We start from the raw sequence: 12,036 nt of genomic DNA on the forward strand, positions 1-12,036 counted from the left end.
TGTTTCTTCTTCCCTTTGTTCCCTACGTTTCTGAAGCTGCATGATCCCGCAATGTCTCTGTTCTACGTCTCAATTTCCCCGTATCCCAATCCTCTAGTTTCTCCCCTACTAAACTGCTTTGCCCAGTAATTCTCCAAGACGGTTTGAAGCGCCGGTCGGAGGCCTCAGGGGCTTCTATAATGAAGTAAGTGCCAGTTCACAGAAATGAACTGTTCTTGTTTGGGAGTTCTTTTTCGCAAGGTGAATTCTCCCCTCATGCTATTCATGTATTTATTCTATGTATCATGATGTATCAGCTTCACTTATTGCAGAAATATACTGCAGATGTGAAAATAAATAAAGTAAAAAAATGTATATATTTATACAATAATGGTACAACGTACTGGAATTCACGTAAAGTTCAAAGTGCTCCCCTCACTTGGAACATTTTCCAGGATTTATCCTTCTTTTTTTTTCTCTTTTGGAGTATTCACAGGGAAATTCTTCCCTGAAGAAGAAGTACTTACTCCTCCTGTAAGGAACCCTCTCTGTGGACACTACCCACACGACTTTGTCCTTACTACAAAGTTCGAACTTGTTGTGGGCCCAGTTTGTGACCAATGTATTTGTTAAAAAAAGTTATTCAGATAAAAATTTTTGGCATAAATGCAAAGTTTAGAGACAAATTTTCCAATCTCAGATAGCTGAATATATGGCACTACCGGTAATTTTGAAATTTGCTACGAATTCAGAATACACTCAAGACATATCTACTGCCGTTTATATCTCATATAAAACACTAGTAGAATTAGCAGATATTTCCATTGCTAAGGAGGAAATCTCACCTCTTTACTCTATGGGTGGACACGGATGTAAAAAAATAACTAGTACGTGACCTGAAAACACTTCCTGTATAACCGCAGACAGTCAATTTCAGTAAGATGAACTAATATTAAAATGAATTTAGAAGAAACATTTTGGGGGTCGGCTGCCAAAGATTATTACGAGTATAAAATAAGGAGTAACTTATCTTGAAGACACCCTCCAAAGAAATGGCGGGGGGTAAATAAAATAAACAGAAAAAGAAACCGGAAAGAAGGAGGGAGAATAGAAGAGATGGTGATGATTGAAAAGGATACCAGAGAAGTATGGCTCGTTATTTTCAAGAACACTAGAGAGGCGCAGCCATCTTGGTACGGGACTTGGTTTGGTAAAGAAGAAGACGATGGTACTTTTTCGGCCGACTTTACAAGTGGCTGTTAACTTTACAAGAGGCTGTAAAGGATTCTTTTCTTTTTACACGTGAGGTCTTAAAGCCTCCTCCTTGGGGGTTCTATACCAGGATCTAACCCTATGTTTTACACATTCATTTCAGCTCAACTCAAACTGTAATCTGAAATAAATCCCTCCACACACCCTCCAGTAGAGCTTGGAAAACTATTTAAGATTACAATGGCAGTGTCATTTTTCTTTTTTCCCCTCTCAGCTCTTTCAGTAAAATGTTTCTTCCTTATGTAGGTTTCCTTAAGCGATAAATTTCCCCCATTTTGAAATAAATATAAACTTTTCGAAGTTTTACCTTTACTATAATTTAAGTAATTTAAATTTCCTTCATACTTGAAATTTGAAAAAAACTAAAATAAAATTGCTTTGTTATTGCACTCAAACATTTCATGACGTAATACATTTCATGTTCGTACATGAAAAAAATACGTTAGAAAAAAAAAATCATTTACGAGTTCTCACGATTCACAATTTGTCCCGAAAGAGGAAATATTGGCGGTTGTTCGTAATTCCCCCCCCCCAAATCAATTTTTTTTTTCTTTAACCAGAAAATAAGCAGTTTACATTTTTAATAATCTAGACGTTCTTCAAATTGCAGATGAAGTGGAGTTGCTGCATTCTGGTGGCTGTCGTACTGTTGGCATCTGTTGTCTTGGCTGAAGGTGAGATCTGGGAAGAAGATGAAAAAGAAGTGCTGATTCGTAGTGAAAGAGGTGCTAAAAATAGCAAAGGTAAAATTCAGGTATATTTTTTGTTTATGTGGTTAGATTAGATGCAATAAGGTTTTAGCTAAAAATGGCCACGCCACCGTGATACCTTAGAAAAAAAACGTACCGACCGACAAAAGAAAAGTATGGTTAATTTCCAACAATTTGTATTTTCTCTTTTAAGAGGGAGTACTGAGTTCGAAAAAGATGCAAAAGGTTTTTAAGAATCGATCGATTCTGATTGATATGAGTGAATGAACGAACATATCTGCTCAAAAAAAAAAAATCGAAAGAGTTGCAGGAAGCCCAGAAATGGAATTTAGTTTGCGTTCCCCTGGAGGGATCTCAAGGGACTTAGCGATCAAAAATTTCACAACGCGATGTCCTCTTTTGCTGTAAGGATTTTTTTTTCATTTTTTATGTTTTTTTTTCCTTGAAAATGGTTCCAAAACTGGCTTCGGGATGAGTGAAGTGATGCTTCTTCTCTAATGTGCTATTTTAGATGTTTTTAGACGGCACTATCACAATCGGATTCATTGGCACAAAACGTGTGTTTAGAGGTCTTCTCAAAGAATCCTGTGTAGTTCTAGGGAGTCTAATTTTTAAGGATTTTTTTTTAAGTACAAATTCCAAGTTTCAAGAAAATATTTCATTTCAAAATTGTTGAAACAGGAAGTCGTGTGAGTGTTCACAACAGATTTTTTCCAAATATAAGTTTTTGAAGAGCTCATTGTACAAACGGTTACATTCACAATGGGCGTCTAATCCATAATATTAATAAGCCAATACCCTATAATATTGTATATCAACTATGTAATAGCATCATTTGTATTCGATTGCGGATCGTCTTAGCTGTGCAATCGATTGACGGCTTAATTAATTTTCAACTAAGTACAGCATTGATAGCTTTGCTATCTTGTAGTATGAAATATCCAATCATTTCTGGTCGATTACCTACTCCTTACTGTTCACCACCACCACCAATATTATTAACCTTCCAATATTGTACTAATAATGCAATGAACTCAACTAACTTGTATAAACATGTTGATTTACATTACATTAGAAATTAATCCATAGCCATTACTGTTTACACAAATGATATCGATTTAGTATTTTGGGTGAATCTGCTTGTTGTTAAGGTAGAAATTTTAGACTCACTTTATTTACTTAATTGGTTGATAGAATGGACTCGCAATGCTAAGATGTATTGTTGGTTTAGTGGGTTCGATTCCCCAGGTCTAGGCCTTGGATTTTATTTAATGGTTAATATGAGAAATTAACAGTAAAGTATGTTTGCTAGTCGCCTCCGTCCACGGCACCTAATTGGTACTTGGACGTAAAGCCCGCCTGAAAAAATAGGCAATTACTTTACTTACTTTATAGCTACACTTACGGTTGGCTGATTTCATCTAAAAGATGATCCAAATACTAAATTTGAACTTGGTGAAGAATTATGACGACATAACTTCATGGACAAAACTTTTTTTATTGGACTAAGGGGATCTGATAAAGGATATTTCTGAGGGGAAATTCTAAACAGGAAATTTTCCACGATCGCGATACTTCCTCTAAGAGAGAGAGAGAGAGAGAGAGAATCGTTTTTTCCTCAAGTTGTAAACCACTTCAAAAAAGTAGAGGTCAATTGCTTTGTAAAATAAGCATTCATTGACAATACTAATCGATCAACAATCAAAAATCGATAAACATGACTAAATAAAAAATTTAAAAATAAAAGGAGAGCAATTATAATTTATCAGTAATTGTCAGCAAAAAATGGATCCAATCCTGGGTCTAAATTTTATATTTGATTAATACAACCAAGTGAAAAATCTAGGATCTAGTGTAGAATCTAGGATGATCCTAAAAAAAGGGTAAATCGCCCATAGAGGAAAATGGATTGTTTTTTTGTCAGAGCAAATAAGGGAAATTTAATACTATGAGTCAATTTTTAGACTAAGTAACAGTGGATTAGTGAATTACAGAATAGTTAGTGCTCTAACAGAGGGCACGCCTGTCACACATCTGGGACATTCCAGACCAGTAAGCTAATTAATGGTTTGCCCACTGTCGCTAAAGTGATAATGCGAATTGTCACCTGATCAGTAATTTACTTAGATGACCATACAGATTAGATAATAATAATAATTATTATTATTACTATTATTATTATAACTATTATTATTATTACTGTTATTATTATTATTTTTTTTTTTTTGGCGCATCAACAGCTGAGGTCATTAGCGCCCGGAGCTTTTTCCAGTGCACTGCCGGCCTCCGGACAGTGTTCTCTCGTTACAGACAACACTGTCCATCACCGGACAGTGAGCTGTAAGAAGCTCCTAGGAAGAGAAAATCTAAGGGTCAGCTGCTGGATTCGAACTCGGGACCTCCGCGTGAGAGACCAGTATGCTAACCTCATAGCTAATCCCTTCCCTTACTGTTATTATTATTATTATTATTATTATTTAATCATTAGCAACACGCAATCGCGTAAACGCTGAACAAAGGGGCGGCAACAACTACAGTCTACGCTCAGGTAATATTTCTCTCCTTCTAGAAGGATGAGATTTAAAAAATATATAATTAGAGAGGGGTTAGAAATTTTTTTTACAGGTTTTGACTTGATTAATTTTCTAAACGAAGATTGGAATCGTTTCTAGGTAACTTTTTAATTTTTTTTTTTTTTTTTGTGGATTGGTGTTCCAATTGTTCTGGTATGTTCGTTTTAATTGACTTCTATCCCTGAATAGGGTATTTGAATCGTCTAAATGTCTGTTTTTTTTTTTTATAAGGATAACAGAAATTATGCCACAAAAAAACAGTTTTGAAATCCAAAAAAAAAAGCTAATGTTCTTGACACTAGTTTTTTTAGGATGTCCATGCTCTCAAAGAATCTAAAAATATCTATCGCTCTAGCAGTTACAAATCAGAAGAAGAATTCGCTAAGTGTTTTTTTTTTAGTCTCTAGGCTATCCGAATTAGAGGCGCCAATTAAAGGTAGCTGAGCGGTTAAGAGACTAGACCCGCAATGCTAAGATGTATTGTGGGTTTAGTGGGTTCGATTCCCCGGTGTCTAGGCCTTGGATTTTATTTAATGGTTAATATGAGAAATTTATAGTAAAGTATGTTTGCTAGTCGGCTCCGTCCACGACACCTAATTTGGTAGTTGGATGTAAAGCCCGTCTGAAAAAATAGGCAATTACTTTACTTTATTTTACTTACGCATTCTGTAGATTGTCCCCACCCCTCCGGAGACTTTGCAGCTCTACGAAGTAGAATATACTAGGGTAGAACTAATGCACATAAATCCACTTGGAAATATTATACAATTCAAGAATGCCATGCATGAATAGTTATTAGAATTACTTTACCATTTAGTCCCAGCAAGATGGATGGTAAATCGTGCATATGGTACAGCTTTTAACTACAGCAAAGCGATAGTCAATTCTAGAACTCCCCTGCGCCACCCACCCCCACCACCTGATTTCAGCTAATTGTTACTTTGATTGAAGTTTAATTACAGCGAGCCCAAGAGGGTCTTTGTAGGTTGTTATTGGATCAACTAATAGCTTATATCTCCAACCAGGGTTTCTTTCAAGCAATATCATCATCAAGAGAAAGCCACCACGGTAGAGGAACTGTAGCTGAAAACTATAATTACAACATTCTCCGATTCTTGTTCAAGAGAGAGAGTATGAGATAGGGCACTGATTGGCTTTGAAGAAGCCTTCCTTACTGGCTGAAGGCTCATTTTAATTGGCTCAAAATCCATCAAAGAAGGATTTATTACCATAACCACAACTTTTACCTACCCTCCCTTTTATTACTTCCGGGTTTATTTCTCCTGTTAGGCTGACTATTCAAGTTAATTCCAAGTACTTTTTTTTGCCTTTATTTGCATTTTATTAATTTTAGGCGAAATTAGTAAACAATAATCGATACACAGGGAAGGGATTAGCTATGCGGTTAGCGTACTGGACTCCCACGCGGAGGTCCCGGGTTTGAATCCAGCTGCTGACCCTTTTTCTCTTCCTAGGAGCTTCTTACAGCTCACTGTTCGGTGATGGACAGTGTTGTCTGTAACGAGAGAACATTATCCGGAGGCCGGCAGTACACTGAAAAAAGCTCCGGGCGCCAATGACCTTAGATGTTTACGCGCCTTAGATCATAAATAAATAAAAAAATAATCGATACATACTTAGTCGATACTAAGAGTCCACGAGTGCTCCAGTTATAATGAATGGTACTATCGTTTCTGTTCCGATCGTTAAATGTTAAATATTTTTGGTGTCGTTGGTATTTTTGAGTATGTTTAGTATTTAGAGAGAGAAAAAAAAGTCAAAAGTTGATATTCCAATATTCAATTGAATTGTGAATTACCAATAACAAGTTTTAAACAAGATTATAATGAACTGGATGTGACAGATCCTTGCCGTTACGAGAAAGGACCCTGGTCAGAATGTGATGCAAAAACTAATACAAGATCCAGACAGTTGACACTGAAGAAGAAAACAGACGGCACCACTTCATCTACTTGTGAACCAACCAAAACTATCCAGAAGAAATGCAAAAAAGGTAACTACTTCTTATTTTAATAATAGACACACACACACACACACAAATAATCTGGAGTGAAACACTCACACGATTTTCTTTCTCTTAATGTGAGAATTCTCTTACTCACGAGTAATAGTCATCATTTTTTGTTTTTTTTTAGTAGGTAAAAAGTGGGGATTCTGGCTCATTTTTGCGCAAAATGGCAGCCATTCCCATTTCTCCCCGCCCTTACTCAGCAACCATCGAATTCTACGTGGCTTTCATCACACAACCCCTTACCTTCCACTATTTGCTCACCATTATACAAGCAAGAAGTCATTTTTTGTTTTTTTTAGTAGGTAGAAAGCGGGGATTCTGGCTCTATAGATATTAAAATATAAAATTTACTAATCATTCATATTAATATTAATAATACTATCTTTGTGAATGTTTCGGACAATCCTGAGATTGTAATCTAATTGAATCATTTAAATCCACAAATATCGTATCATTCCCCCCACCCCCACCCTACCTGCAAGTTTTAATAGAACCATGGCATTTGATTTCAGCTTGCCGTTATGAAAAAGGAACGTGGAGCCAGTGTAATGCCCAAAATGAAATGGTACGCACGGACACAATTAAAGAGAAAAGCGATCCATCGTGCGAACAAAAGAGACTGACGACCAAGAAATGCAAGAATAAGGGCGGTAGGGCAAACAAGGCCAACAAAGGTAATGGAAACGGAACGAAAGGTAATAATAATTTTGTTTATTGGTTAAAAAGAAATTAACTTAATTGTATTATTTTTTTTAGAATAATAATTTCAGGGGCGCAGGAATTAGTTGTCGTTAGTAATGTCAACAGATTTCATATTCTTTAATGGTCTTCTTGAAGAGACTAGAAGTTGTTAATTGTTTGCTTAGAAGAAATCAGATAATCTGATTCAGGAAATTACCCTTGACTCTCTTCCATCATGAAGCGCTTTAAGAGCAAAGCTTTTTTGGATGCTCTTCAAATCCACTAGTATCCCAAGATCTTGAATTTTATAGCCAAACCCTTAAAAGTACCCTAGGGTTCATAAGTTACATCAACTTTGACTTCAATTTTATCCATTAACCGATCAAATATTCACTTGAGTTTTGAGAATTTATTAAATTCTCTTAAATTCCTGTAATTGCAGACATCTGTCTGATTTTCAGCTGGGTCAGTCTTTCAGGGGGGAGGGCTTCCAATTCTTTAGTATTATACAGGAAATACTTAATATAAAATTTATTGTTAATATTTTTTATATATATATATACGTATATTTACAATATTTATTTTTGTAACAGGTGCCAGACGAAATAGGCAACATTAAATCGTTCAGCAAACTAAAAATTAATAATTACAACAAACAAACAAAAAAATTATCAAGAAAACATCATCATCTTCATTAAATAAGATCAAAGTAACAACAATGAAGAACAATTTTTTGTTTTGTTTCAATTCAACTTAAAATTTATTATTTTTTTTTCTTTTTTAGTTATTTTATTTTTTCAATTCTTATTTTCCAAATTCATAATAGAAATTAAATAAATAGTTCTGATAGTTAATTGAAAATGCATGGTAAATAAAGATTAAAATAAGATAAGAAAAAATATAACAATATGAAAAATGAATATTGATTTTTTTTAAAAAAAACTAATAATGATAAAACAAATTCAGTGTATTAATGGATAAAAAGGTTTCATATTGTAATATTTATGAATGTAATGTGTAAGGAATTTAAAAAAATAAATAAATAAATAAAGTTTTAATTTATTTTTCATTCAATAAATAAAATTTAAAAATAAATATTTAATAGCAAAAAAATAAATAAATATTGAGTGAAAATAAAAATAATATAACAAAAAAAAAAAACATTGTAACGGCCATTAGTAATAATTTCATGTTTACATGTTAGAACATGTTCTTGAAAAACTAACCTATTTCTCCTATTTTTACCCTGAATCTTCCAGCTAACCATCAGTAGTTATTGTAGTTTCTCTTAGTGAGTATTTAAAAAAAAAATAAAATAATTATTATAATTAAATAACAAATAATAGTGTCAATATTAATTAATAACTAAAAATAAACTAAAATTAATACTAGCAATCTCCTCGTCCCTGCAAAAAAATATATATTATTTCAATTTTTAGTTCAAATTACCTTTCAAATTTTAATGAAATTAATTTTTTTTTTTTTTTAATGCAAAAAAAATTAAAAGATTCTTTTTAAGAAATAAAGAAATGAAAAAAAAACTGAACTATTTTATGTAAATAATATTCTAGTAAGCTAAAAATAATATTAATAATTTGGTTTTTTTTTTTTGATTAGTGATCTTTAAAATGTGTGTCGATATCTTAGATGATCTATTTACAATATTATTTTATGTATTTTGAATTGTGTAATTTTTGGTTAAATTAGGTTGAAGTTGGTGCCTTCTTCAGTGGCTTGGGCCAGTTATTAATGGCGTGTTTTGAATGGTATACTCGTGATTGGTTAAAATGTAGTGACAAATTTTGTAGGTGGATGATTGGTTGAAAGGCATAAAAGTCAATAGACACTGTGCAGACCCAGTTCTACAGCCACGCTCATATTGGACTAATTGTTCAACATGAAGAGAGGAAAAACAGTTGCAGATTAAAAATAGTCTCTTTGCCAGGAATCTTTGTCCAAAAAATCAATAGTCCCGAAAGATTTGTGCTTTAAACAACAAAGGGGGGGGGGGGGGAAAGGAGTAGATCTACGTAATATGTAGGATGTGAGCTTTAGTTAAATGGAAATCTTAGCAGTATAAAAGTTTCTTCTTTATTTTAGGGAATCACAAAAAGGGGTCAAGAAAAAGATCTGGTTTAAAATTGTCATTTTTGATTGACTTTTTTTCTTCTTTTTTTTTTTTTTTTTTTTGATGGGGGAAGGGTTTAATCAAACTTTTTTGATTTTCCTTTCCTTTTGTTGCTTAATAATTATTTTTATGATGGATTTGCAAGGACAAAAATACCCAACTCCTGAGGGATGAGTGAAAAGAAGCCACAAGTGAGAAACCTCCCAAAAAAAAACTCTATATATATCTAGCTTAAGCCACAATTCTTAATCTTACTCTCCAATTCCTCTGTCGTTTGTATTCTGGACCCAAAAAAAATATATTAAAAGAAAAAAAAAAGTATTTACATTCTAAGCTCATAGACAAATACCCTAATAAAACTGGTACAAATAATTCAATCTAAATTTGCTACCAGACATTAAAAAAAAAACATTAAAATCACCACCATAACCATTAAATAACCACCATTACTCACTATAACCTCAACAGAGAATGTTAACACGTTCAAAAACCACTCAAAAAAAAAAAGGGCACTCACACTCGTCGCCAAAACTCTTTTGGTAATTACCAATAAAGATACAAAAAAAAAATTCTGTTCAATGATCTTTAAAACCAATAATTACAACAAAAAAAGAGCACAATTCAAAATATAAAAAAATAATTATTAAATGTATTTAATTTTTTATTAAGTCAATAATGTCGTATTAAAAAAACAAAAACAAAAAAGAGAGGTTACATTTTTATTGTATTAGGTTACTCATTTATTTGATATATTTTTAATTTCGATTAATCGATAAATTTCAATCGATATCCAATTTTCAATTATTTCACTTCATTGATATTATTGTTATTTTTTAAGGGTAAATGGTGTTTTTTTTTTAAATTTCTCTCTTTAGATTTTTGTGAGAGTTTCGCTCTCTCCTATAGATTATTTAAATTTAATTTAAAAAATATTTGTGATAGTTAAATTCTTATTTTAAATAAAATTTTAATATTAATGAAATAAAAATAACTTTGGCCAACAAAAATATATAAATATATATTATATATGGATGACATAATAATTCAAGATTAATTAATTTAAAATAAGAATTAAAAAAAAAGAAACTCTTTAAATTCTCCATTAATCCAATCTTTATATATATATATATATACATATAAATATAATATATATTTGTTATTGTGTATGTATTAATAATAGAAAATAAAATGTTCTAATCATTCTTTTTTTAAACACCTTTTTTTTTATTTTGTTTATCTATTTTAGGGCCCCCCCCCCATATTTCGGATGATAAGAAGATAGCAAAGAGATGATATGGTTAGTAGAGGGAAAATGGCAGTTCTGGCGCACCTAAAATGTGCAAGATGGCCGCCGCACCCCGGGTAATCATCGAATTCCCCCCACCCTTATTCATTAATCAGCGAATTCGACGACACCACCCCTTCTTAATTTGACCAATCAGAAACATGGACGAGGGCTTTAAGCCACGCCACTTCCCTCCCCTCCCACCATTCTTAATCCATTAATCCATCGTCAAGCTTGGGTTGACAGATGGACAGATGTTCGGCCTGCTGTAGCCTAGAAACCAGTGAGGATTGATATTTTTTCATTGGGGTATTCAGAGTTTCGAAGTTATTCATTCTAATTCTTTCACTAAACTTACAAGTGTAACGATTATTTAGGCCTGTCAGGATAAAAAAAAAAAAAATAATAATAATATATAAAAAAAAGTAATAATAATTTTGGAGGGGGCCTTATATACATGGAGCTAACTCCTCTCCCATTCGATGTACAGCGTCGAGACCCCCAAAAAGGCACATCTACATAAAATTCCGAATCGAATGACCCCCCCCTCATTTATGTAAATCGGTTCAAGCGTTTAGGCGCTACGCTGTTTACAAAAAAGGTAACAACAACAACGAGAAGAAGAAGAAGAAGAAAACATTTTCTGAAAATACCGTTTTTGCCCATTTTCAGCAACTTATTTCTCGAAATCTATTTAATCTATTTGCCCTATATAAGGACAATAAGGCCAATAATAGAATAATAAAGGCCAATGCTAGATGCTACCTGTTGGGACGATCTATTTTTAAAAAACAAGAAAGTAAAGACCATTGGATAAAGCAGATTATTCTTCTAATTTCATTGGAAGGCTGATGTTTCTGTATTTAATGGTTAGTATTAAGACCAATGGCTAGGTTATACATTTTGGATCGATAAAATGTCAAACTTTTCTCATAGTATTCAGGGCAAAGCTAAATTGTACATGTTGGATCGATCTATTATCAAAAAACTATTGGACAAAAAGTAGAAACTTTTCTCCTAGTTTCATAAGAAGGCTTTAGTTTTCTGTATTTCATAGTTAATTATAAAGCCAATGCTAGATTGTACGTGGTGGGTCGATCTATTTTGAATAATAAGAAGCAAAAACCATACGTGTAAATAGTCTACTTATTTCTCTGGAATTCAGCTGCTTCTGCATTTTTGTTAGTTAATATTAAGGGCAATGCTAGATTGTATATGTTGGTTCGACCTATTATCAAAAACCAGAAGTAAAAATTATTTGACAAAAAGTAGAAACTTTTCACCTAGTTTCATTAGAAGGCTGCAGTTCCTGTATTTCATAGTTAATATTGAGACCAATGCTAGATTGTACATGTTGGGTCCATCTATTATCAAAA

The 12,036-nt window shown here is 32.9% G+C and overlaps 1 protein-coding gene across 3 annotated transcripts in view; it reads left to right on the plus strand.

Moving 5' to 3' along the window:
- The window catches only part of LOC141450103 (uncharacterized), a 276,891-nt gene extending 268,483 nt beyond the window's left edge, over positions 1–8,408 (plus strand). For 2 of the 3 annotated variants that reach the window (XM_074120168.1, XM_074120169.1), the window contains 4 exons: positions 1,862–1,994; positions 6,399–6,548; positions 7,079–7,261; positions 7,841–8,408. In XM_074120168.1, the coding sequence (XP_073976269.1) occupies positions 1,862–1,994; positions 6,399–6,548; positions 7,079–7,261; positions 7,841–7,866 (492 nt within the window). In that variant the 3' untranslated portion in view covers positions 7,867–8,408. The remainder of the gene's footprint in view (positions 1–1,861; positions 1,995–6,398; positions 6,549–7,078; positions 7,262–7,840) is intronic. The other variant, XM_074120170.1, reaches the window with a different exon arrangement.
- The last annotated feature ends 3,628 nt before the right edge of the window (positions 8,409–12,036 follow it).

Source organism: Rhodnius prolixus, unplaced genomic scaffold, assembly GCF_049639745.1.
Source record: "Rhodnius prolixus isolate KJV_2025 unplaced genomic scaffold, Rpr scaffold_2, whole genome shotgun sequence".
In the NCBI taxonomy this organism is placed as follows: domain Eukaryota; kingdom Metazoa; phylum Arthropoda; class Insecta; order Hemiptera; family Reduviidae; genus Rhodnius; species Rhodnius prolixus.